This window comes from Eutrema salsugineum, unplaced genomic scaffold (assembly GCF_000478725.1).
Source record: "Eutrema salsugineum unplaced genomic scaffold, Eutsalg1_0 scaffold_2, whole genome shotgun sequence".
NCBI classification, from domain to species: domain Eukaryota; kingdom Viridiplantae; phylum Streptophyta; class Magnoliopsida; order Brassicales; family Brassicaceae; genus Eutrema; species Eutrema salsugineum.
This window is the reverse complement of record NW_006256829.1, coordinates 11,442,930-11,465,986: the sequence shown is the minus strand read 5'-3', so window position 1 is coordinate 11,465,986 and position 23,057 is coordinate 11,442,930. Positions and strand designations below refer to the sequence as shown.

At 36.2% G+C, this 23,057-nt stretch overlaps 5 protein-coding genes across 5 annotated transcripts; 2 read left to right on the top strand and 3 right to left on the bottom strand.

Annotated features, from left to right (window-relative positions):
• The first annotated feature begins 5,765 nt into the window (after positions 1-5,765).
• Positions 5,766-6,401, top strand: LOC18016985 (histone H3.2). Its single transcript, XM_024156234.1, has one exon. The coding sequence runs from the start codon at positions 5,852-5,854 to the stop codon at positions 6,260-6,262; it is 411 nt and encodes a 136-aa protein (XP_024012002.1). The 5' UTR covers positions 5,766-5,851; the 3' UTR covers positions 6,263-6,401.
• Positions 6,402-6,803: 402 nt separating this feature from the next.
• On the top strand, positions 6,804-10,217 carry LOC18016984. Its single transcript, XM_006401589.2, has 12 exons — positions 6,804-7,083; positions 7,431-7,495; positions 7,658-7,756; positions 7,958-8,090; positions 8,252-8,311; positions 8,475-8,534; positions 8,616-8,738; positions 9,061-9,132; positions 9,230-9,367; positions 9,473-9,628; positions 9,722-9,826; positions 10,030-10,217. Exons 1-12 carry the CDS (start codon positions 6,859-6,861, stop codon positions 10,060-10,062), a joined length of 1,269 nt encoding a protein of 422 aa, XP_006401652.1. The 5' UTR covers positions 6,804-6,858; the 3' UTR covers positions 10,063-10,217.
• A 5,520-nt stretch (positions 10,218-15,737) lies between these two features.
• Positions 15,738-17,264, bottom strand: LOC18016983 (early nodulin-like protein 2). The gene is made up of 2 exons (XM_006401588.2): positions 16,743-17,264; positions 15,738-16,628 (listed from the first exon to the last, which is right to left on the bottom strand). The coding sequence occupies exons 1-2, from the start codon at positions 16,924-16,926 to the stop codon at positions 15,937-15,939; spliced, it is 876 nt and encodes a 291-aa protein (XP_006401651.1). The 5' UTR covers positions 16,927-17,264; the 3' UTR covers positions 15,738-15,936.
• Positions 17,265-18,461: 1,197 nt separating this feature from the next.
• On the bottom strand, positions 18,462-19,707 carry LOC18016982 (early nodulin-like protein 2). Its single transcript, XM_006401587.2, has 2 exons — positions 19,494-19,707; positions 18,462-19,400 (listed from the first exon to the last, which is right to left on the bottom strand). Exons 1-2 carry the CDS (start codon positions 19,675-19,677, stop codon positions 18,496-18,498), a joined length of 1,089 nt encoding a protein of 362 aa, XP_006401650.1. The 5' UTR covers positions 19,678-19,707; the 3' UTR covers positions 18,462-18,495.
• A 1,932-nt stretch (positions 19,708-21,639) lies between these two features.
• Positions 21,640-22,151, bottom strand: LOC112086754 (UPF0329 protein ECU05_1680/ECU11_0050). The gene has a single exon (XM_024156400.1). It carries the CDS (start codon positions 22,010-22,012, stop codon positions 21,815-21,817), a length of 198 nt encoding a protein of 65 aa, XP_024012168.1. The 5' UTR covers positions 22,013-22,151; the 3' UTR covers positions 21,640-21,814.
• Positions 22,152-23,057: the final 906 nt, after the last annotated feature.

The following is a 23,057-nucleotide window of genomic DNA, read 5'->3' as shown; positions in this document are numbered from 1 at the left end:
TCTTGTCAGCCTTTGATTTCATTTTTCGCAATGCAAACTTTTAGTGGATTTGCTGGCGAAGGAAAACCTCTGATGTTTGAATGTTTACTTTAGTGATGGAGCTTAAGTTTAAAGTTTATATACAAAGCAGAATTTAGAATAAAAAATAAAAGAATTATCTATTATATTTCTTTTTTTTAATAAGAAAAATAAGAGAAATATGATTCATGCAAATGATAAAGAAACGGCCTACTCATGTGCAGCGCCATCTACCAAAATTCAGTTTGACTTGTAAAAAAATTTGTTCATCCATTACCTTCTGAAAATAAGTACAAGATTAGATAACTAGTTAAACCTTTGCAAAAAAACCATCAAGAGATAAAAACAAAAGATATCATAATAGATTAATTATGTTGCCTTAATAGTTATTATTTTGGGCATTTGGCCTTTCCAAATCAAAGTTGTTAGATAGAAGAGGAAGCATCCATAAAACAAAAGAATATGACCATTGGAACAATTTTTATCCCATATGATATACAAGCTTCATATTTAGAAATATTTTTTGGTGGTCCTTTTCTATTGAGATCAAAAAATTGTCTCACCCATCTTTCAATGTCATTGAAAATATCTAGAAGATTTTAAACATTAATATTATATCAAACATCATCTCTATATTTGAATATGACATGAAGAAAAAAATAAAAACAGAAAGTAAATTATCAAATGAGAGATATTTATCTCCTCGTACAACACAAAGCTTTTTTAATCTGCATCACCAAGGTAGCACTTATCGTATAACTTCTTAGCATGTTCATGGAGATTCTCATTGCTAAGAAATTATAAGTTAACTTTAGGTGTAAACACAAATATAAGAGGTGATTTTAGCAAAATGAGCATACATGTATAAGCCATCAAAAAAAAATATAGCCTTAACCATATGTAGTTTTTTAGAGATGTATGGGATCATGATTTCGTCCAGATAGTGATAAACTTTTTGCTTGCATAATTGAAATTCTGGAAAAAAGATTGAAGTATTGCAATCAGAATTTTAGGAAATAGTTAGCATGATAAAAGTTGTTAGAGATAGATACATTTCTCAATGTCCTCTATAAAAAGATCAATGTTAATAGTCAGATAAACATGAATCAACGGCGCATAACTCTCATTCCACACGATTGGCCTAAGGTGGGGTTCAATAAAAAAGAACATAGAAAAATGTATATAAATATGGATTGTGCCCAAAGTCTGTACACTTTGTAATTCTAATTCCATATTAGATATAAAATGAGTTTATATACCAGTTCAATCATCTTCTCTTCTTTATCCGTCATGACCTCTTCATCCGCCATGGTCTTTTTAATTTTTGCATTCTTTAATTTTCTTGCATCGTCCATTTCGACTATAATATGTTTTTTTATATATCGTATTTTTTTATCTGTCTATTCAAAGTTCAATTCTTTTGCAATGTCTGTTTCGACTATAGTATGCATCTTTATATATAGTATTTTTTTTATCTATCTATTCAAAGTTAGGCTTAAAAATATAAAGTTAGAAACTTTTGATAGACGTAGAGATAAAAGATGTATAGTATGCTTCTTTATTCTACCTATCCAAAGTAGACTTAAATAACTTTTGATGAATTTAGATGAAATATATATATATATATAGTATACTTATTTATTCTACCAAGCATAAAAACAACAAGATAAATATTCTTTATTTTCTACCAGTTTCCAATATGTATATATCATATTATTAACCAAGCAATTGGTTCATCTGGAATTAGATACAAAAGTTATGTATTATACAATATACAAGACTGCATGACAATGTAACAGAGTCAGAAGAAGAAGACTTAGATACAAATGTTATGTATTATACAATATACAAGACTACATATTATTATAAGAGATTTCTTATCATTAAGTGGTCACTCCATCTCTATGTATCAGCATGATTTCATAAGTCAGTAAGTAGTATTATTTTACTAGTGCTACATTATGTGATTTGTTTTCTGATTGCAGACAATTTGGACTTGATTTCACTTCTGGATCTTTTTCATGCAACATTTATAATCCTTCCTTCCTTGCTCTAGCCTCCAGATTCTTATAAACTATGTGAACCTTTTTCAATGAAGTATAGGACGCAAGAGCTGTGATGACCATGCAAGCTCTGTACTTGTTTATAATTGCTACTTTGAGAGATGCATTTGAATCTTGTGACCATGGACATATTATCACAATTGAGAACATACAATATATAGTCATTGATAGCACAAGTCCCTAGCACTAAAAACAAAAATATCCAACCTATCTCTCTCATGGCAATAATAGGAGTTAATGGGAGTGAAACAATAATCAGAAAAGGTAGTCTTTGTACCACACAGATATGCTAAGCAATGCCAAGCACAATCTGCCTATTTCGCTCTGCAAATGGTTCAATTGTGTTTTTGATACTGACAACATTTTTCAAGGATAACCCTCGTCATATTGTAGCTATCTCAGCAACCATAACCTACAATGGATGTCAAAAATAAGGCCCTAGTAAATGACAAACAAGCAAACAAAGGGAAATATAATTTAATTGATCGTAAGTACTAAGTACATAAGTTAAGCCAATAAAATTCTCAAGTCTGTTATCCAAATCGAGAAAAACGGGATTTATTAGAATCATAATTATAAGCGAGTGCAACGCCGTGCAAGTTCCAATGGACTCAGGTTCGAAACTTTCTAAAGCTTTAGGAGAACGGTCCATCAATGAAAGTGAGTATAGAAGGAGTATTGGCTGTCTTAGATACTTGATTCATACCCGACCTGATCTTTCGTTTGCTGTTGGAATTTTGAGCTGTTATATGCATGATCCAAAGGAGTGTCATGGTGTGGCTTTAAAGCATGTCCTGAGGTATTTGCAAGGAACTTCTGGATATAGCCTTACGTTTAAGAGAGGGAACAGCTCGGGTTTAGTTGGTTACAGTGACAATAGTCACAATGTGGACGAAGATGATGGCAAGAGTACGAGTGGCCATATCTTCTATCTCAATGGTTGTCCGATCACCTGGTGTTCACAGAAGCAGGATACAGTGGCATTGTCATCTTGTGAAACAGAGTTTATGGCGGCCACTGAAGCAGCTAAGCAGGCTATATGGTTACAATATTTACTCTCTGAAGTTACAGGAGAAGATCTTAAGAGAGTAACAGTTTGTATAGATAATAAGTCCGCTATAGCACTCACCAGAAACCATGTCTTTCACGGCCGCAGCAAGCATATACATAGGAAGTATCACTTCATTTGTGAATGTGTTGAGAATAAGTAGGTGGAGATCGAACACGTTCCCGGCGTCGAGCAGAAAGCTGCTATCCTGACAAAACCACTTGGAAGAATCAAATTCAGGGAAATGAGAGACTTCATCGGGGTTCATGATTTGTCAAAAAAGTACTTCAAACCTAAGGGGGAGATTGTTGAGGATAAGTTTGAAATAGCTTGAGTTAGAAGTTATCCTAATCCTACCGAAATATGGTTTCTAAAGAGATTAGGATTAGAATATATTAGGAGTTATCTAATTAAAAGGAATTATAATCTCTCTATATAAGGAGTTACCGAGTTTGTGGTAAACACTTAAGATTAGAGAGATTGAGAATGTTTTAGTTTTGAGAAGTTTCTAAGGCAATAAAACAAGAGTTATTCGTTATTTTCTTGTGTTTGATTCAATAGTTGCAATACAAAACAAACATCCACTTGAAACTGATTTATTTTGAACCAGAAAATGGATGTCTTGTTTTGGTTTTCAAGTTAGTTGAAGAGACAAAAGAAGAGACACAAGAAGAGACACAAAATACTATTGCAAGACAACATTCTTTGTTTTCAATATTATAACTTGTACTAGTATGATTTACATTACAAGAAGCATGAATAAGAATCGATCTCAAAAATATATACAGTGATAGATGCTGTATCAATTAACAAGTTAATTGAATAAGAATATAATATGAGTGAATGACCACCTTAAGAAGATAGATCCAACTACAAATTAAGATGCGATTTGTCATAACATAAAAGGTTTAAAGTCAGAAGGGCATCTGATCAAGTTTTTGAACCTACAGCTTGGGAAAAACAAAATAAAAACAAAATAAAAAAAGGATAAAGGCCTCCTTAATTGGCTTTGCGCTTGATGACAGCGAGCTTCTTGTTCTTGTTTTTCTTGATATGATTCTTCTTCTTGTTTTTGAAAGACGCTCGTGGAGGAATCACATCTTCCAACTTGATAGGAGGAGGAGCAGCTGCTGTTTGCAGATCTTGCTTCATGCTGAGTCAAGTGAAAATATTAACATGTATGAGCAACCACAACCAAAAACAACCATAGCTACTGCTAAATTAGCCAAGAGGAAAATTAATTCAATTCATTCAAACCTTGAGGAAGGCTTGGAGGTGGTAGTAGCCTCAGAAAACTCTTCCTATTACAAAGAGAATCAATGAATAAGCAAGCTGACCTAGACAGAAAAAAATCAATTACAGGTTTCAGACTTAATAACAAAAACAACCTGAATTTTAGTTTCAGTTTCAGATTCGGAGGATAAAGAGGCTGGCGTTTCAAGTTTATGCCACAGTAGCTCCTTGGCCCTCTGTTTTACCCGTTTCCTATTAGTCGGGCGGTCAAAAGGAATCGGTCTGTTAGCATGACTTCCATTGACTGCCCATCTGAAAATTAAGCAAGGCCAATTGGTGGAAACCCTAGCTCTCTCTCTCTCTCTGGCTTTCTTAGTTTTTATAATTTGAAAAACCCTAGATCATTCAATTTGGAAAAATATACTTTTATATAATCTATGTTTGGACAAATTCCTTCAAGATTCATAAACTCACTAAATTTAGTTACATGAATTGGTTTATTTTTTCCGGAAAATACATGTTACAACTTTGAAATATCTCGTAAAGTCGTAATCATTCGACTATAACTTTCATAAATGGAACATGACCCAAACTTGCGTCAAGATTGCATTTCGTAGGCAAAGCATTTTTCTTGCTCTCGGATTCAATAATTTGCTAATCCTATAAATTTTAAAACAAAGTTCAATTTACTAGGCACATACACGTACGTAGTTCACGATTGTCAATGTGAACGACAAATGGGTTTAAATATAGCTCGTTTTGAGCAATATATTATTCTTCAATCGGTACATTTCAATCACGGCGATCAAAACGTGTCAAACTAATATAAACTTCGTGATATTTTTCTCACTAGATCAAAAATCTACAATTTTATTTTGTATTACTAAAAAGTCCCAAACCTGTATAAACGAAAACAGTGAGCAGTTCTACAATTTTTTAAAAGGTTTTAATTTCACTTGTTTTCATTGATAAAACGGAAAAGAGACCCACAAATCTTTTGAGATGAAACCTAATGAAAGCACCAAAGTTCTTTTTAACAAAACTCAAAGAAGAAATAATCAAAGCATTTTTTTAAAGAAAAAAAAAACTAAAATTGAAAACAGACTAACGGGCCTGACCAGAACTGCCTAAGCTGGGCTTTCTCACCGATTCGAAAAGCTAGCATAAAATGTTCGAAACACGCGCTTAAATTGAAAAGTCGAAAGAAAGCTAAAACAAATTGAGCGCTAAAGAAAAGCAACCCGATTGGTTGATTTACATATGACGCGGATCACTAAGCTTAAAACAATCATAACCGTTGATAAGATGAAAGATCTAACGAACCAAAAACAAACATTTCTCTTTCTCATCTCTATTTTCTTCATCAAACGCTTCGTTATATAAACCAAATCCACTCTTCGAGAAAAATCACCTTCAACGTTTATTCTCAAAGCTACACAAATCCTCACTGCAAAAATTCAAAAACTTCTCTATACCTTCGTTAAACCAAATGGCTCGTACAAAGCAGACGGCAAGGAAATCCACCGGAGGAAAAGCACCAAGGAAGCAGCTCGCGACGAAGGCGGCGAGGAAATCAGCTCCGGCGACCGGAGGAGTGAAGAAGCCACACAGATTCCGTCCCGGAACAGTCGCACTCAGAGAGATCAGAAAGTACCAGAAAAGCACCGAGCTTCTGATCCGCAAGCTTCCGTTCCAGCGTCTGGTTCGCGAGATCGCTCAGGATTTCAAGACGGATCTGCGTTTCCAGAGCAGCGCCGTCGCGGCTCTACAGGAAGCGGCGGAAGCCTATCTCGTTGGGTTGTTTGAGGACACTAACCTGTGTGCGATTCACGCTAAGAGAGTTACCATCATGCCAAAAGATATTCAGCTTGCGAGGAGGATCAGAGGCGAGAGAGCTTGAAGAAGATGATGCACACTTGAAGACTTAGATCTTTTAGGTTTTTGCGTTTAAGGTGTTCGATGTATTGCCTCAATGAATCATAATCATATTTCTATCTTGATTTCTTTCTCTATAAATTGCTTAAATATGATCTTGTAAACGCATTTGAGTATTTTTTTTTTTTGATAAAGAACGCATTTGAGTATTGAATCTCTCTACTTTATAAAAAAAAAAACTCAATCTAATTGAAATGAACGGTTTGCTGCTAAATTATAAATTTATAATACTTAAATTGATTTAATTAACCAGCAAAACTAGAGTTTTTGTTCTCTGGTTTTAATACTTGAATTGATTTAATTAACCAGCAAAACTAGAGTCTTTGTTCTCTGGTTTTATTGTTGTTGTCCTTCTTAAATTATAACTCCGCGTCGTTTTTCTCACTCAAAAACGACACGTAGTCTGTTGAAAAGGGTTGTGTTTGGTAGTGGGTAATAGAAGTTTAATCCGACTTCGGGATAAGAATAGTGTAAAAACCCACTCTTGAACCATCTGTGAACAAAAACTTGTAAAACCCAGACCAGAGAGTGTGAGAAAGCTCTTATCTTCTTCTTTCTCCAATGTCGAGAGGACCAGGGCGTTTGGTGCAGAACTTGACAAAGTTCGCTGATGCTCAATTCAAGCAATTCTCCACTCGTTATGGACAACAAGTCATAGAAATTCTCGATTTCCCAGTCAAGCTTGTCTTGTCTCCTTTCACTCTCGCCTTCGACATCGCTGGCTCTGCGCCTCGTGGTTTTGGCATCCCCGAATTCATCTCCAAGATATCTTATCTCTCTGTTTTCGTGAGTGCTTCTTTCTTCTGAATTTATCGTCTCGACATTTAGCTGTCGTCTTTGATTTACTTTTGTAGAGAAAGTGTTCGGGTTTGAGCTTTGATTTTGCCGTAGAATCGTGTTCGTTTCCAGCTTCTTTTCTTTTCGATTCTCCATACCTGATGTTTCCGTGGAGTTCGTTTCCATTTGTTTGCTAAAAGTTTTGAATTTTAACTCTAGTATGCCAAATGGAATTATGTCTGTCTAAGTTCGTCAAGTTCGACTTTTTCAATCAAAGTTTTTGGTTAAATCAGGATCATTTTAGGAAACTGGAAATGAGTGTCTTTTTTCATCAGTTAAGTTCTTGTGGATTGCAGGCAGTTGCTACGCTTGGAACTTATGACATTGCATTGGATTTGGGGAAGAAAGTCATATGCCAAAGGTCAGTTTTCTTGATTTGAATTTTGAAGTCAGCCCAAGTTATTGATGCTTTTTATGCAGACAACTTATTTTAAATGCCACACATGATCTCATCCTCACTAAGTATTTGGTGCATATGTTTGAAGTCATCCAGTGAAAATGAACACATTCTTATGTTGGTCAGGGATTGCAAAACTTGTAATGGGTGGCAGGCATTGCGGTGCACCGTGTGCAAAGGAACAGGGAATGTTCATTACCAGATCAAAGATTACAACTTGAGAAGGTGGGGATTGTCTCTTGTTAACCCAAGTTCATAATTGAGAATTAATCAATCGACAGTTAGTTTTTCTGATTATCTCTTTGTGTTCTCTGTATGTTAATGAAGTGTTGACAATTTCATTTGACAATACTTTAAGCTATCCAGGTGATATTCTAACATACATGAAAGAATTTAATGGTTTCTCCTTCCTGTCTCTTCTTGTAGTGGAGAGAAACCAACAGCAGATTGTGTTGCAGATGCCATAGTTGAGAATCGAGCTGAGCTGGTTCATCTTCCCTCCTCCATCAACCTTAGTGCACCATTGCCATCAAAAGACTGCCCAACTTGTGATGGAACGGTAACCTTTTTTATCCTGCTGCCAATGCTTGGTTCATGTATTTACACTGCTATATTCCATGTAATAAAGTGCTTGTCTGTGTGTTAAGGGTGAACGAGATTGGCTGTTTTTGCATCAATCTATGCTAAATAGTTTGATGGAAAATTTACTAATATTTGCAGGGTGTGATGAGCTGTCCTGAATGCAAGAACAAGCTGCAAGTCAGGATCTCAGCTGATGATGTATGTTTTGCGTCTGCTATTACTTCTTCTCAGATTAACATCTACATAAATTCCCAGCGGGATATATATTTACTACTTACATAGAGAGGTAGCTTGCTTTTGCATAGAACTATCAGTTGTTGAACTCCTAAACTAACTGATGAATTTGACATTCGTTTTGCAGATCATGGAACCTCCATGGAAAGCCTACAATGTGCTGAGGAAGATGGATTATCCCTACGAGGTTAGCATCAGAAAGTCTATTTATAGACCCAATAACTTGCTATGATTACCACGTCTTATGAGTCTTATTTTTGTATTTCAGCACATTGTTCACAGCATGAAAGATCCCAGCATCGCAAATTTCTGGTTGATCACTTTGCCTCAGATTATGGGTGGGTTTGATTATGATGAAGATGTCAAGAGGAAAATATGGTTGCAATACGACGTTAGTACCTCTTTTTGCCTACATAGATCTCCTTCTGCATGACTCTAGAGTTTACTATCATTTGAAGATTATGGTCTTCTAGAGGCTTAATCCAAGCATACTGTAAAAGCAGTCTACTCTTAGCTGAAAGTTGAATCTTCTTAATCCTCATTTAGGATGGTATTGCTACGCCAATATAGAATCTGTTCGATATCTAGATAGGTTTGTGCTTTAGGATATGCACTGTTGCAGGATACTGATGTGCTCAGGGCTACTGAATGTGTTGAATAGTTCAGCTTTAAGCTTCAATGATAGTTAAGTATTTTATGTCTTCTGCGATCAGGAATCCATGCGATATGATCAACTCCGGGACTTGGTGGCTAAACGAAACCCTGGCTGGGAATATCTGCAGGATGTAAGATCTCTTCTTTGACACAAATCTGGGGAACTAGATCATAATATGTTCACTGAGAGGATTTAGCAATCACCATTTAGTTCTCATGGTTCTACAGGCCTTAATTTCCATTGATCCTGACCGTGCTCGAGAAGACCCCGTCATAGTGAGAAATGTTCCTTTTTACAAGGCTAAGAAAGCACTGGAGGCTGAAGTCACAAAGCTCAATCCACCTCCTCGTCCTCAGAATTGGGGTGTAAGCTCCCTTTCTTCTTTTTGGTTTTGGCTTCATAGTTTTTGTTATTCGTGTTTCCTGAGACCAAAAGGGCATATTTCAGAACTAACTGTTGAATATGTGCAGGACCTGAATCTGCCATTGAATACTTCCTCTTGGAGTGAAGACGATCTCAAGAACCCGGCAAAACTGTACGAGAAGACAGTTCTTCTCAATGCTCAAAGAGAGATCGCAGACAAAATCTTGGATGCACAATGGGAAGCTAAATGGCGTCAAGAGAAGGTTAATCATGGGGAACATTTCTGACACAATTCGGCGTCGTCTCGATTCATAGTTTCAAATACAAACCGTTTTACCCTCTTATGATTTGTGTAGGTGGAGGAAATGTTGGAGGAGAAAGTGAGACCGTTCATCCAAGACTCAAGCATGGCTGTTCTTCCGCAACCCATCTTGTTAAAGTCGCAGAAGAAAAACCAAAAGGTATCTATTTGAATTACTATAACACTAAATAAGGTTCCAAATTAGATCATACAAGAAGCTCTTTGCCTGAAAATTGTTCATTACCATAACCATCCTCCAATCAACTCATCTGTTTTATATTAACTCCATCATTCTTGTGACTAATCTTGATTTTTCTCCTTCTATATTAACTTGTTATTTCTCTGTGAATGTTTCTGACACAGGGAAACCGGCAACGGAAGTGGTGGTTCTTTTAAACGTCCCACTGTCCCACAGTGTGTCGGAACGAATCTAGATCATTGAATTTTTCTATCGAGTTTGTAATGAAAATATGTTTTTTGACATTAACTTGCTGGGTCTCGGATAGTGTCAATTTTATTTTAATTTATGTTCAAAATTGTTTTGTTTTCGAGTTTTGACGATACTCAGTCGATGCATTACGTATTGCCACGGGTACCACTGTTCTTTTCCCAGGTCACGATGATCATTCTCAACTTAACTATCGTATTTGCCAATCAATCACTTTCATTCAAGTCCTTGTGTCTCCTTCACATTTCACTAGTTACGTGTGTTTAATAATTTAATTATATGTACATCACTTTGACTCGAACATAAACCAGTTTTTGACAAGTGGATTTGTTTCGTTACGCGTATGAATATCATTATCGACTGATTATTCGAAGTATAATAGTATCAAACTCGTGTCTACTCGAAGTATTTGTTTCGTTACGCGTATGAATATCTGTGAGAATCAGACTTTCTAAAGTTAACTACTTTCTCGAGCTTCTTAAAAAATCGTTTGAATAAACCTTTAGATAAGAAGTTCTCTTTCTCAACTCTCTACGTCTCTCGTTTGTTTGTGTTTGAGCAAAAAATGTAAAGAACACACCAGATTTTATGAGTTCAGGCCCCAAACCGGAAGTCTTACGTCTCGCCGAGAATATCTCGGAAATCCACTAAGTTACAAGCTTGAGCCTTTAGGGTTCTTACAACTTCTCTCTCTCACTAACGTACAAACTCTGTTCTCACTCGTTAACCTTGAAACAGAGGTCCTCATCTCTTTTATTAGTGAGATGAGTCTTGGAACTCTACCCGACAACTGGCGCAGCACTTCTAGAGAGTTGTCGGGATTCTTCCTTCAATTACGGCTTAACTTCCGTTATCTTTTGGGAGCACTGCAAGACCACGTGAACCTCTCGCGTGCTTCCCTTCTTGTGCTCGTACGTTCTGCAACATGATGCCGTCATATGAGAGAGATGATGAATAGGCTCCTCCTTGATCTTTGTTCAAAAGAATATGAACCCTCTGGTCAAGCCAGAGACTCTTATCTCCTTCTCAGCCTTTCTTGGACTTTTGTAATGAACCCATCTTGGGCCTTCGGCCCCTTTTCGTGAGATTGAACCAGAGCCCACAAAACTCCTCCTTGGTTTCCCACCAAGTTTACTTCTTCCAAGAATCTATGTGGAACTTTGATCTTTCTACGTGATCTGTCTCTGGCCAACTGGTAGTCTTCTAAGCATGCATCTGACCCAAAACTGTTTCCCCATACCTGATTCACTAAGCATGCATCTGACCTTGTTCATAATGGTCCTATTCATTCTTTCTGCAACCCCATTTTGTTGAGGTGTGTAGACACATGTCCTGTGTCTCACAACTCCTTCCTGTTTGCAGAAAGTATCAAAATCTTGGTTACAGAACTCAAGACCATTATCGGTTCTTAAGGTCTTTAGCTTCTTGCCTTGTTGATTTTCTGTTAACGTCTTCCACTCCATAAACTTACTGAACGCTTCGTCTTTAGTCTTTATGAAGTATATCCACGTCTTCCTGGTAAAGTCGTCAATGAAGGTGATGAAATATTGACACTTGCCTAACGACAATGGGACTGATGGAGAGCCCCAAAGATCTGAGTGCACATAATCCAGTTTGTCCTTTGTGACATGCTTTGCAGACCCAAAACTGACTTTGTGAGTCTTCCCATATACACAATCTTCAAAAAACTGCATCTCCTTTACTCTATTCTTGTCTAAGTACCCCTTTCTGACTAGCATCTCCAACCCCTTTGAACCGATGTGCCCGAGCCTGCTGTGCCATAAGCGAGTTTCATCATTCACCTTCTATGTGACATTGGCTTCTCCTGACAATGTGGTTCCTTGTAAGAAGTATAATGTGTCCTGCTTCTTCCCTGTTAAAACAGTTATGTCATCTTTGATAACCGTCAAAACACCATCTCTTGACTTGAACCAGCATCCTTTGTCTTCAAGTGTTCCCATGGACAACAAATTCTTTGACATTTGCGGTACATATCTGACTTGAGTAAGCAGAACGGTAGTTCCATCATCATTGAGAATCCTGATGTTTCCAATACCTTTAACATCCGAGTAGGTATCATTCCCCATTCTGACTTTCCCATGTCTGGTTTCCCTGTAGTCTAGAATCCACTCCTTTCTGCAGGTAATGTGGAAGGAACAGCCTGTGTCAAGTATCCATGTGTCAAGAGACACTTCAGCAAAACCAAGAAGGGCGTCTGAGGCTACCAACGCAGCTGCATCTGTGGTTTGAGAGATTACAGTCGAGGCTTCTCCTCTTTCTGATGAAGAATCCCTTGATCTGTTTCTTTCCTTCCATATGTAGCATTGCTTCTTAAAATGTCCCTCCTTTCCACAAATCCAACATGTTTTTCCACTTCCTTTGGACTTCGATCTGCTTTTGTGCTTGTTTTTCTCAGTCCCCTTTTCCCTCTTCTCTGATCTGCCTCTGTTCTGAACAAACAAACCGTTTGAGTTGTTCTTCAACAGCTTTCCGTTTGCTCCTAACTCCAGAATCTTTGACCTGATGGCTCCAGTGATTTCTTCCAGATGAAGAGTAGTCTTACCGTATTTTAGTGTCTCCTTGAGTTGATCAAACTGTTTAGGCAGTGACATAAGTAAGACTATGGCTTGGTCTTCATCAGGAACTGTCACTTTGACATTCTCCAAATCTGAGATCAATTTGAAGAAGTCGTTGACATTTTCTTCCATCGTCATACTCTCACTCATCTTGTACCCATATAGTCTCTGCTTCAGATATATTCGGTTTGGAAGAGACTTTGCCATAAACAATTGATCTAGAACCTTCAACATGCCTGCAGCTGTCTTTTCTTTTATAATCTTCCTGAGAACATTGTTTCCTACGCTTAGTATGATGGTGGATCTGGCCTTTCCTCTCTTCTCTTTGAGAGACTTGTCTTCAGGTTCAGATGTTGTTGGAGCCGGCGTTACTTCACCCTCCGTTTCCGTAGCTTTCTCACCGGTCCCTGTTGTTTCTTCTGCTTCCCCGAGACCTTCCATTAGACCAAGTATATCCAGGTGAGCTAGTAGTTTCTCCTTCCAGAGAACTTAGTCACCTTCTCCATCAAACTTTTCCACCTCAGTCTTGCTTGACGACATCTCCTGAAGCGTTACTTGCTCCAAGGTCGAAAACCGAGGCTCTGATACCAATTTGTGAGAATCAGACCTTCTAAAGTTGACTACTTTCTCGAGCTTCTTAAAAAATCGTTTGAATAAACCTTTAGATAAGAAGTTCTCTCTCTCAACTCTCTACGTCTCTTGTTTGTTTGTGTTTGAGCAAGAAATGTAAAGAACACACCAGATTTTACGAGTTCAGGCCCCAAACCGGTAGCCCTACGTCTCGCCGAGAATATCTCGGAAATCCACTAAGTTACTTGCTCGCTTGAGCCTTTAGGGTTCTTACAACTTCTCTCTCTCTCACTAACGTACAAACTCTGTTCTCACTCGTTAACCTTGCAACAGAGGTCCTCATCTCTTTTATTAGTGAGATGAGTCTTGGAACTCTACCCGACAACTTGTGCAGCACTTCTAGAGAGTTGTCGGGATTCTTCCTTTAATTACGGCTTAACTTCCGTTATTTTTTGGGAGCACTGCAAGACCACGTGAACCTCTCGCGTGCTTCCCTTCTTGTGCTCGTACGTTCTGCAACATGATACCGTCATATAAGAGAGATGATGAATAGGCTCCTCCTTGATCTTTGTTCAAAAGAATATGAACCCTCTGGTCAAGCCAGAGACTCTTATCTTCTTCTCAGCCTTTCTTGGACTTTTGTAATGAACCCATCTTGGGTCTTCGGCCCCTTTTCGTGAGATTGAACCAGAGCCCACAATATCATTATCGACTTATCTTTGTGTGGAAACAAGTTAGGATTATCTTCTATTAATCAATATCATAACTCTCTTTTTTTGTCGCTACTCGCAACCAATATCATAACTCAAGAATCGCAAAAGAGAGGGCTTTCTCTCAAATGAGTTTATAAATTTATAGTATATTTTTTTCTGAGAAATATATGTACTTTAAAGACATATATAAAATTATTATTTAAGGAAGTTGGATGTTGTCCTTCACTTTCGTGGAGCTTTGGTAGGTATAATTTAATATGTGCATTATATGATTTATAAGGCGTGTAAACATGTATTATTGACTTCCAAATCCTTCACTACAATTAGTATACTTTACTGGTTTTCATTTTTGTATTTTATGCTATGAATGGAAATACGTATATACCGTTTATTAGGACGTTGACTTTTAAACATTTGCAGTTGAAATGAAAATTATTTTGTAAATATTAAGCTTTAAATTGGAATAATAGTTAGCAACTACGAAAATTACAATTGTTGAACTAAATTTTGGTATGGGCACAAATTTTCTCTTATATTATCCTTCAAGTGTAAAGTGTTCGAAGTTCATCCACATGTTATGTTCTTTAAATCTGTATTTTCTTGAAAGTTATTCTTCATTATTGTATCCATATAAACCCATGAATTTACATTGTGAGCCAGTTACTTTGTAATTCTCGTTAGCTTCGACCATTTTTTTTTTGGCAACAAGCTTTGATCATTGTTCTAACTTATAACGATAAGTATTAATTGACTTGATAAGTTACAATTTAAGTTTTGGACATTTTGGTATTGAGCCATCTATTTTGAAATCTGTATGGAATTATTCAATGTTTTATAACGATATTAAAATAGGTATAGGCAACGCAACAGAAGGATAAAAAATATTTTGAGAAAGTTCTCGAGATATCCCCAAAATATCTCAAGTCACCATACTTAGAAGATAATTAGTTAATTACGGACGTTTCCCAAACGACACATGAGTTTTAGATTGAATGTATCATAGTAACATACGTAGTATATACTATTATCGAAAAACTGTCATCTTGACCCCGCAACTAAGGCAATAGTGACTGAAATCCATTTAAAATTTGAGATATTTGAATGAGTACTTAATGTTTTTTCATTTAAAATTATGAGATGCATAACCAAATTGAACTTCCTATAAATATCAATATTTAAATTATCGTTTATTCAACATATTTAATACTATAATTTATATGTAATTAACTAAATTTGTATAATTTAATGTATATATGCGCTAAAAGCCTAAAACTGATCATTTGTGCGACTTAATTATTATTTTTAGTTGAGAACATAGAGATGAGTTGATATTAGACTTCAAAACGATCATGTGTGCGAAAACACTTTACCCCTTGTCTAATATCAATTCAACTCTATATCTCGACTAATAATAATAGGTATTACACGCACACATGATCAATTAATATGAACTGTTGATATTCATCTCTATATCTCAATGTGTTATAAGAACCTATTTTTGGTAGCCCTTCTAAAAGAGTAAAGTTTTGCACTTTTATTTTCAAACGGATATTATTAAGAAAACATATTAAGCAGCCAATTAAGCGGATTTAGTTGCAAGGTACAGTTTGACATTGCACCTACACTAACAACGACGGATTTAGTTAGAAACGAAACTTAGCCGACATATTAATAATATCTAATGAAAGAATTTTGAACAAGTAAAATCATCAATATAAAAAATTATTCCCAAAATAAAGGATTCGGGTTTATATCATCAAAGAGTCGAATGATATAATGCTTATTAGAACAACACAGTGAAATTAAAAACAAAAACAAAAATTTAGTCCATTAATGCAAAATAAAGACACTCGGAACCAAAAAAATAAAAATAAACAGATAAGAGTAGCGATTCGAAGAAAACACATCAGCAACATGATAAAGAAAATGTAAATCAAACACGAAAAAACCAATTGGTTTAGGCTTAACCGAACATTAAAAAGGTAAAGACCACACTTAATACTGAACTCATAACCGAAGTAACGGCCACACCACCTGCTGCATTTCTGGGACCTGGCGGCGGCGACGTGACGTTACCGGAAGACGGGGTTGATTCAGAAGGAGATGGCGACAAAGGCGAACTCTGCTCAGGCGCCTGAGAATCCGGTGACTCGTCAGGCGACGGAGAAGACGTTGGAGAGCTTGCTGGGGAAGAAGTTGACGGCGATGGAGATTTTGGTGCATGGGACGGAGAAACAGAGGATTTCGGTGGCTGAGATTTTGAAGGGGAATTCGCCGGAGAAACAGGCGAAGTAGACTTTGGAGCTTTCGCCGGAGCAATCGGAGAAACAGGGGAATGAGATTTTGGAGTTTGAGCCGTTGACGGAGCTTTCGCCGGAGGAATCGGAGAAACAGGGGAATGAGATTTTGGAGGTTTCGCCGGAGAGATAGGTGCCGCCGGTGGATATCTAATGGCTAGGACAACGACGATCAGCTTCAGACCTTTCAAACAGTGATCTTGATTACCACTGATGAAAAAAAACGGACCAGATCGATTAAGAGCAATCTCAGCTTCTCCATTGACAAAGTTCTGGAGAGGATTCCCAACGTTGCAGGCGTGGTAATCAACATCCATCACTCGTTGCACCGAGTCTGATCCTTTCGTAAACTTGAAATCTGCATAAAGATTCAAGCTTTTTCATAAAGATTCAAGCTTTTTCATTTTTGTCCCAAACCCCATCGTTAAAAACTCAAAATATAAAACCAAACAACAAAAAGAAAGAAACTTACAGAGAGTGTCGTTGACTTGGAAACGGTTTCTTTCAGCCCAAGTATTGTAACTCTCATGCGGATGTACGGCCCAAACGCCGTTATCTCCGACGTAAAACCTCCGTGCATCAGTGACGGAGAAGAGGGTTGCAAAGGAAGAGAGGATGATGAAAGAAAAACAGAGACTTTGCGTGATCGACACCATGGTTTCGAGATCGTAGATTTGATAATTAGGGGTTTTGAGTGTTTGTGGTTTTGTGGGGAAATGAGTAAAGCTATGTAACGAATATATAGAAACTATAGAATTAAGGAGAAGCGACGAAATACGCTGAATATTATATAAATGGTAAACGAAGATTGGTTGTGACTTGTGAGAGAGTACTGAATTATTTCTTTCTTTTTTTTAATTATGAGAATGTTTTTTTGGTAAAGTAATAAAGATTGGTAATAAGTCACCATACTTAGAAGATAATTAGTTAATTACAGACGTTTTCCAAACGACACATGGGTTTTAGATTGAATGTATCATACTATCATAGTAACATATATACTATTATCGAAAAACTGTCATCTTGACTCGACCAATTAAAACTTGAGATATTTGAATGAGTACTTATTGTTTTTTTTTTTTTCATTTAAAATTATGAGCTGTATAAAAAGATTAACTTTCTACAAATGACCAGCCATATATACCAATGTTTCAAAATATCGTTTAGTATATATACGCTAAAAATCTATATCTCAGTGTTATAAAAACCTATTTTTCGTAGCCCTTCTATAACTTATGTACAACGAGTAAAGTTTTGCACTTATATATTCAAATAGATTTTAAAAAACATATTAAATAGCCAATTAAGCAGGTTAGGTAGCTCCTTGCTAGGTGCAGTTTTAATAAGCATCTGATGAAAAATATTTGAACAAGTAAAATAATTAATATAAAAAAAATCCAAAATAATGGATTCGGGTTTATAGCTGCGATAACTTCAAGTCATGTAACAGTCGAATGATATAAATGCTTTAGACCATCATTATCCCTAAAATCCCATTAAGAGTTCTTATGTATTTTTTATTATTAATTATAGAATAAAAATCAACATTAAAAACTCATTATTTATAATGGTGCATTGGTAAAATTTTGATAGAGATTTTTAAGAAAAAAAAACTCTCTCTGGTTTTCATTAGTTGTCGTCGTTTTAAATTTTTGTTTTTTTTCAAATTAATTGACGTTTTCAATTTTTAATTCAAAATTTGATGATTTTTGATGTTTTATAACTATCTGTATTCTGTAAAATATTATATTATTGGTTGAATTGTGATTAAGTATATAGGTAATGGTGTTTTTGTTTTGGAAAACTAACAAATTAAATATTTTCTTTATTTGTGTGTATCCTTCTAAAACGACAATTAATTAAAACCAGAAGGAGTATTAAATACCAATGGAGAGAGAAGAAACATCAATGTAGAGAAAAGAATCAGTCCATATTTTTTAACCCAATCTGCAGCAGACACCTGTCTTTCTCTTCAGGCCCCAAATAAGAATTGGATTTTCTAATTTTGGACCGTAAAACATTTTTTTTAAACCAAAAAAGCTTAAGAAATCATAAATAAATATAATTACATCCAAAAAAACATAAATAAATATAGTCCATTAATGCAAATTTAAAACACTTAGAACAATAAAAAATAAACAGATAGAGTAGCAACTCGAATAATACTCATCAACAACAGAATAAAGAGAATGTAAATCAAACACGAAAAACCAATTGGTTTAGGATTAACCGAACATTAAAAAGGTGAAGACGACACTTAATACTGAAGTCATAACCGAAGCAACGGCCACAACTGCTGCATTTTTGGGACTTGGCGCCGGCGCCGTGACGTTAGCAGAAGACGGAGTTGATTCAGAAGGAGATGGTGAACTCTGCTCAGGCGTCGGAAAATCCGGTGACTCGTCAGGCGATGGCGAAGACGTTGGAGAGTTTACGGGGGAAGAAGTTGACGGCGATGGAGATTTTGGTGCATGGGACGGAGACACAGCAGGTGCGTGAGAAACAGAGGATTTCGGTGGCTGCGATTTTGACGGGGGATTCACCGGAGAAACAGGGGAAGGGGACTTCGGAGATTGAGCCGTTAACGGAGCTATCGCCGGAGAAATTGGAGAAACAGGAGAATGAGACTTTGGAGGTTTGGCCGTAGACGGAGCTTTCGCTGGAGAAGCAGGGGAATGAGATTTTGGAGGTTTAGCCGTCGACGGAGCTTTCGCCGGAGAAATTGGAGAAACCGGGGAAGTAGACTTCGGAGGTTGGTCCGTTGTCGGAGCTTTCGCCGGAGAAATCGGAGAAACAGGGGAATGAGATTTCGGAGCTTTCGCTGGAGAAACAGGGGAATGAGATTTAGGAGCTTTCGCTGGAGAAACAGGGGAATGAGACATTGGAGCTTTCGCCGGAGAAATGGGTACCGTCTGGTGATTTCTGACGGAGAGGACAACGACGACCAGCTTCTGACCTTTCAAACAGTGATCTTGATTACCACTGATGAAATAAAACGGCCCAGTTCGATTAAGAGTAACCAAAGCATCTCCATTGACAAAGTTCTGGAGAGGATTCCCAACGTTGCAGCCGTTGTAATCAACATCCATTACTTCTTGCACCGAGTCCGATTCCTTCTCAAACTTGAAATCTGCATAAAGATTCAAGCTTTTTCATTTTTGTCTCAAACCCATCGATAAAAACTCAAAATTTAAAACCCCACAACAAAAAGAAAGAAGCTTACAGAGAGTGTCATTGACTTGGAAACGGTTTTTTTCTGCCCAAGTATTGTAACTCAACCGTGGATTTACGGCCCAAACGCCGTTACCTCCGACGTTAAAATACCATGCATCAGCGACGGAGAAGAGGGTTGCAAAGGAAGCGAGGATGATGAAAGAAAAACAGAGACTTTTCGTGATCGCCACCATGGTTACGAGATCGTAGATCTGAGGATTAGGGTTTTGTGTGTTTGTGGTTTAGTGGGGAAATGAGTAAAGCTATGTAATGAATATATAGAAACTATGGAATCAAGGAGAAGCGACGAAATTCTCTGAATGTTATAGAAATCCAAAACGAAGATTGGCTGTGAGAGTACTTAATTTCTTTCTTTTTGTTAATTATGGGAATGTTTTTTTTGGAAAGGTAATAAGGATTTTGAACGTTGTTGGAAGAAAATCAAAGGCATTTATGTTTTGACGTGTGAGAATTGACTCACGTATTTAACTCACTTACCATAAAAAGACTGATTGAATTGTGCATTTTTCTTCCAACTTAACTATTACTTTTGAATTTTGATCGAAGAATTTAATTTAGTGGCAACAAAATTTTGAGAAAATGAGTTGTTTTCTTCCGTATTTACTAATTAGTGACTAGGTTTCATATGAGTCAGTGGTTGAATTTACTGACTCTATTCCCACAACATTTACTACTAATTATCTTGGAAACATGAGTCATTTTTATGTGTCTACATTAATAAGGACTAAAGATGCTTTTTCAGGCAGGGTTCATTGGAAGCCCAAGCTGAGTTGGACTGGAAAGGCCCAACTCAAAAATGCTCTGAAATGATGAAGATATGACATGAGGCAATTGGGGACTCGAAAATGCTCTGAAACCTACCAAATTTTGTTTCTCTATTCTTTTGTGTACAAAGAACGATTGGGAGAAATATTTATTAAAAAAAAAAAATTAGTTAACTAGATGATCATGTAATTCATATACATAAAGTCGGTTATATGTTTAACCAGAACACAGACGAAAAATGACATACTATCATCTTATTCTGTTTATTTTCGTATCTTCATCAAATGATCACTCATTTAATATAGTGATTCCATTGGTGTCAGTGCCATTTTTTTGGGTCAAACTTGGTGTTAGTGCCATATACGTAATACATTACCAATTGGTTAAGGTAACCGATATATGGCTACTCCAAATCTCCACCAATTCACCCTAAACAACATTCTTAAACGAAAAGTAAACGTAAATAAACAAAAATAAATTTCTTTCGTTTGAGTTGCAATTTTGGTAAAGTCTGGCACACACACTACGTTGAACCTAATATTTTTTTTTTATTTTTTGTTAAAGGGCTTAAAACCTAATTTTATACAAACACGATCCAATATATGGAGTGACTAAGAGAGAGAGCTATGAGACCAACTGTAAGAATATGTTATATAACATTCATGAAACCAAAACTGGTGAAGGAGGCACCATGAGTTCGAGCTTGACAAATTTGGGGATGAACATCATTGAGGCCAAAGGGATACAGTTGAAGAATCACATTATAGTGATTAAAAACAACAGTATTTATCTCTTAGATTCTTCCTTTTTTGGTATTTAAGCAATTTGTACACTAGAAAGACCATCATTTTGGGTGATAAGGATTATATACTAATACAAAATGGAAACTTCTGTATTCGGACTAAGAAAACAAATACATGTATCGACTTCCAAAACAATAATTGTTATTTTTTACTCTGAATTACCGTGTTTAGATTAGGTAAGACTTTTAAAATTTCTTTGAAATCTAAAACTTTAGTCATGACGTCTAAAAAGATTACTATTTTTCAATGGATATTCTTGTCTACTACTCATCAGTAACTTCTATCAGCAAGATACAAAATGAATTATTGCCTATACCAAAAAAGAGCTACTAGATTCAGTTTTGATTTGGATTTTATACTTCTTTTTTTCAAAATCTAAAAGTTATTGCTAATTACCTGAGAAGAATCAAATTTCAAACCAAAAATGGGAATAACAAGCACAATATAAATCACATCAAATATGTAATTGATAAGTGGGATTTTAAAATATGAAAAAGGTAGGATAAACAAAAAATAAAAGACATTTACGTAGAAATGATAATTTTATAGCCTTATTTCAGCAGAGTAAATTCAACACAGGCAACATTGATATAATTGATAAGAGATTAAAACATATTGGAGAAAAAGGCTATTAAACCATAATAAATTACAAGTTATTTAAGCTTTCATAATCATCATATTTTAATCTTAGAAATTAAAATAAAATTGGGATAGCTAATTAAATTTTCTTAAAGTAGAGCTTTCACTCGGCCTTCTCGGCTTTGGTTTCTTTCTTCTCTTCTTTCTTTTCTTCTTTCTTCTCTTCTACTTTCTTTTCCTCTTTCTTCACCTCTTTCTTCTTCTCTTCCTTTGGTTTTGAGTCTACAGCTTTTGGTTTGCCCTGCTTTGGTTTCATGAAGCAGAAGCAAGAGCAACATGGACACTGGAACAAGAACTTCATCTCTCTCTGTTTCTCTATGTCTATCTCTCTCTCTCTCTATCTCTCTCTCTCCCTCTATCTCTCTCTCTCTCTCTCACTTATCTTTCTCTTCTCTCTCACAATCTCACTCACACATTATACACACCTTACCTAAGAACTACGCTTTAATGAAAGCAGAGAATTGATTGGGCTTTTTGGTTACTTGTTACTGTGCTTTTTTGACATTTCTCTAACAATCCTGTCTTTTTCTTCTCGTTTAATAATGATGCTTTCTTTGGTCCCACTCTATTAAATTTTAGTATCCTTCTCCAACCAATACTTTTGTATTTGTTTTTCATATCATTTTTCTTTCTAAAATCGCATATGGGACACACGAGCTTAAGCTCTCGGCTGGAGTGACACTGTGACAGTGTCCTGAGTCCTGACGGTGGCCACTTTCTTTTAGAATTTAGTGACAACTAAATCAATAACTCTTTAATAGCGTTTCCATGTATTCACACGATGACACGATCATCGAAATTATAGTCCGAGCTTCACTTTGGGTGTGGGGAGATCACAAGTTTTTTTTCTTTACTCAGTTTTGTGTAACAAAAACAAATAACTTACGATTATCGTCTATGCCTCTATGGAAGGGCAGAATAATGTAAGGGAATGACAATGTGTAATGTGTCATGTGGGGAAAACAGTATGTTCTTTTTCGTATATTCATGCACATGCAATAATAATTACTTTTTAGAATGGTTATAAAGTGTTGGAGAAATTATTTAGTAAATAGTATTTGATTATCATAATTTGGAAAAGGAGCTTTTTACATTATTTTTGGATCTTTATGTGCACTATCATATGGTTGGATTCCACTTCAGTCTCTTTCAAACCAAGTGGATGGCCGCCCTACTCTGGTTTATATCTTTATTTTCGTGGGTCCTTGGAGAAGATTTCCTTGTAAAATATTTCGAATTGGTTAATTAACTGCAGCGGTATCTTATCATACACAACAAATTTATGTACTGTTTAGATTTTCGGCTTTCATAATTTCCTAATGGCTAATTGCACCAACTTTTATGGG

Excerpts from the sequence above, each read along its gene's own strand:
- LOC18016983 (XM_006401588.2), bottom strand. The coding sequence starts at position 16,926 with ATGGTGTCGATCACGCAAAGTCTCTGTTTTTCTTTCATCATCCTCTCT. Across the intron at positions 16,629-16,742 it reads CCAAGTCAACGACACTCTCT|ATTTCAAGTTTACGAAAGGA; the intron begins GTAAGTTTCTTT and ends ATCTTTATGCAG.
- LOC18016984 (XM_006401589.2), top strand. The coding sequence starts at position 6,859 with ATGTCGAGAGGACCAGGGCGTTTGGTGCAGAACTTGACAAAGTTCGCT. Across the intron at positions 7,084-7,430 it reads TATCTTATCTCTCTGTTTTC|GCAGTTGCTACGCTTGGAAC; the intron begins GTGAGTGCTTCT and ends TGTGGATTGCAG. Across the intron at positions 8,312-8,474 it reads TCAGGATCTCAGCTGATGAT|ATCATGGAACCTCCATGGAA; the intron begins GTATGTTTTGCG and ends TTCGTTTTGCAG.
- LOC18016982 (XM_006401587.2), bottom strand. The coding sequence starts at position 19,677 with ATGGTGGCGATCACGAAAAGTCTCTGTTTTTCTTTCATCATCCTCGCT. Across the intron at positions 19,401-19,493 it reads CCAAGTCAATGACACTCTCT|ATTTCAAGTTTGAGAAGGAA; the intron begins GTAAGCTTCTTT and ends ATCTTTATGCAG.
- LOC112086754 (XM_024156400.1), bottom strand. The coding sequence starts at position 22,012 with ATGAAGTTCTTGTTCCAGTGTCCATGTTGCTCTTGCTTCTGCTTCATG.
- LOC18016985 (XM_024156234.1), top strand. The coding sequence starts at position 5,852 with ATGGCTCGTACAAAGCAGACGGCAAGGAAATCCACCGGAGGAAAAGCA.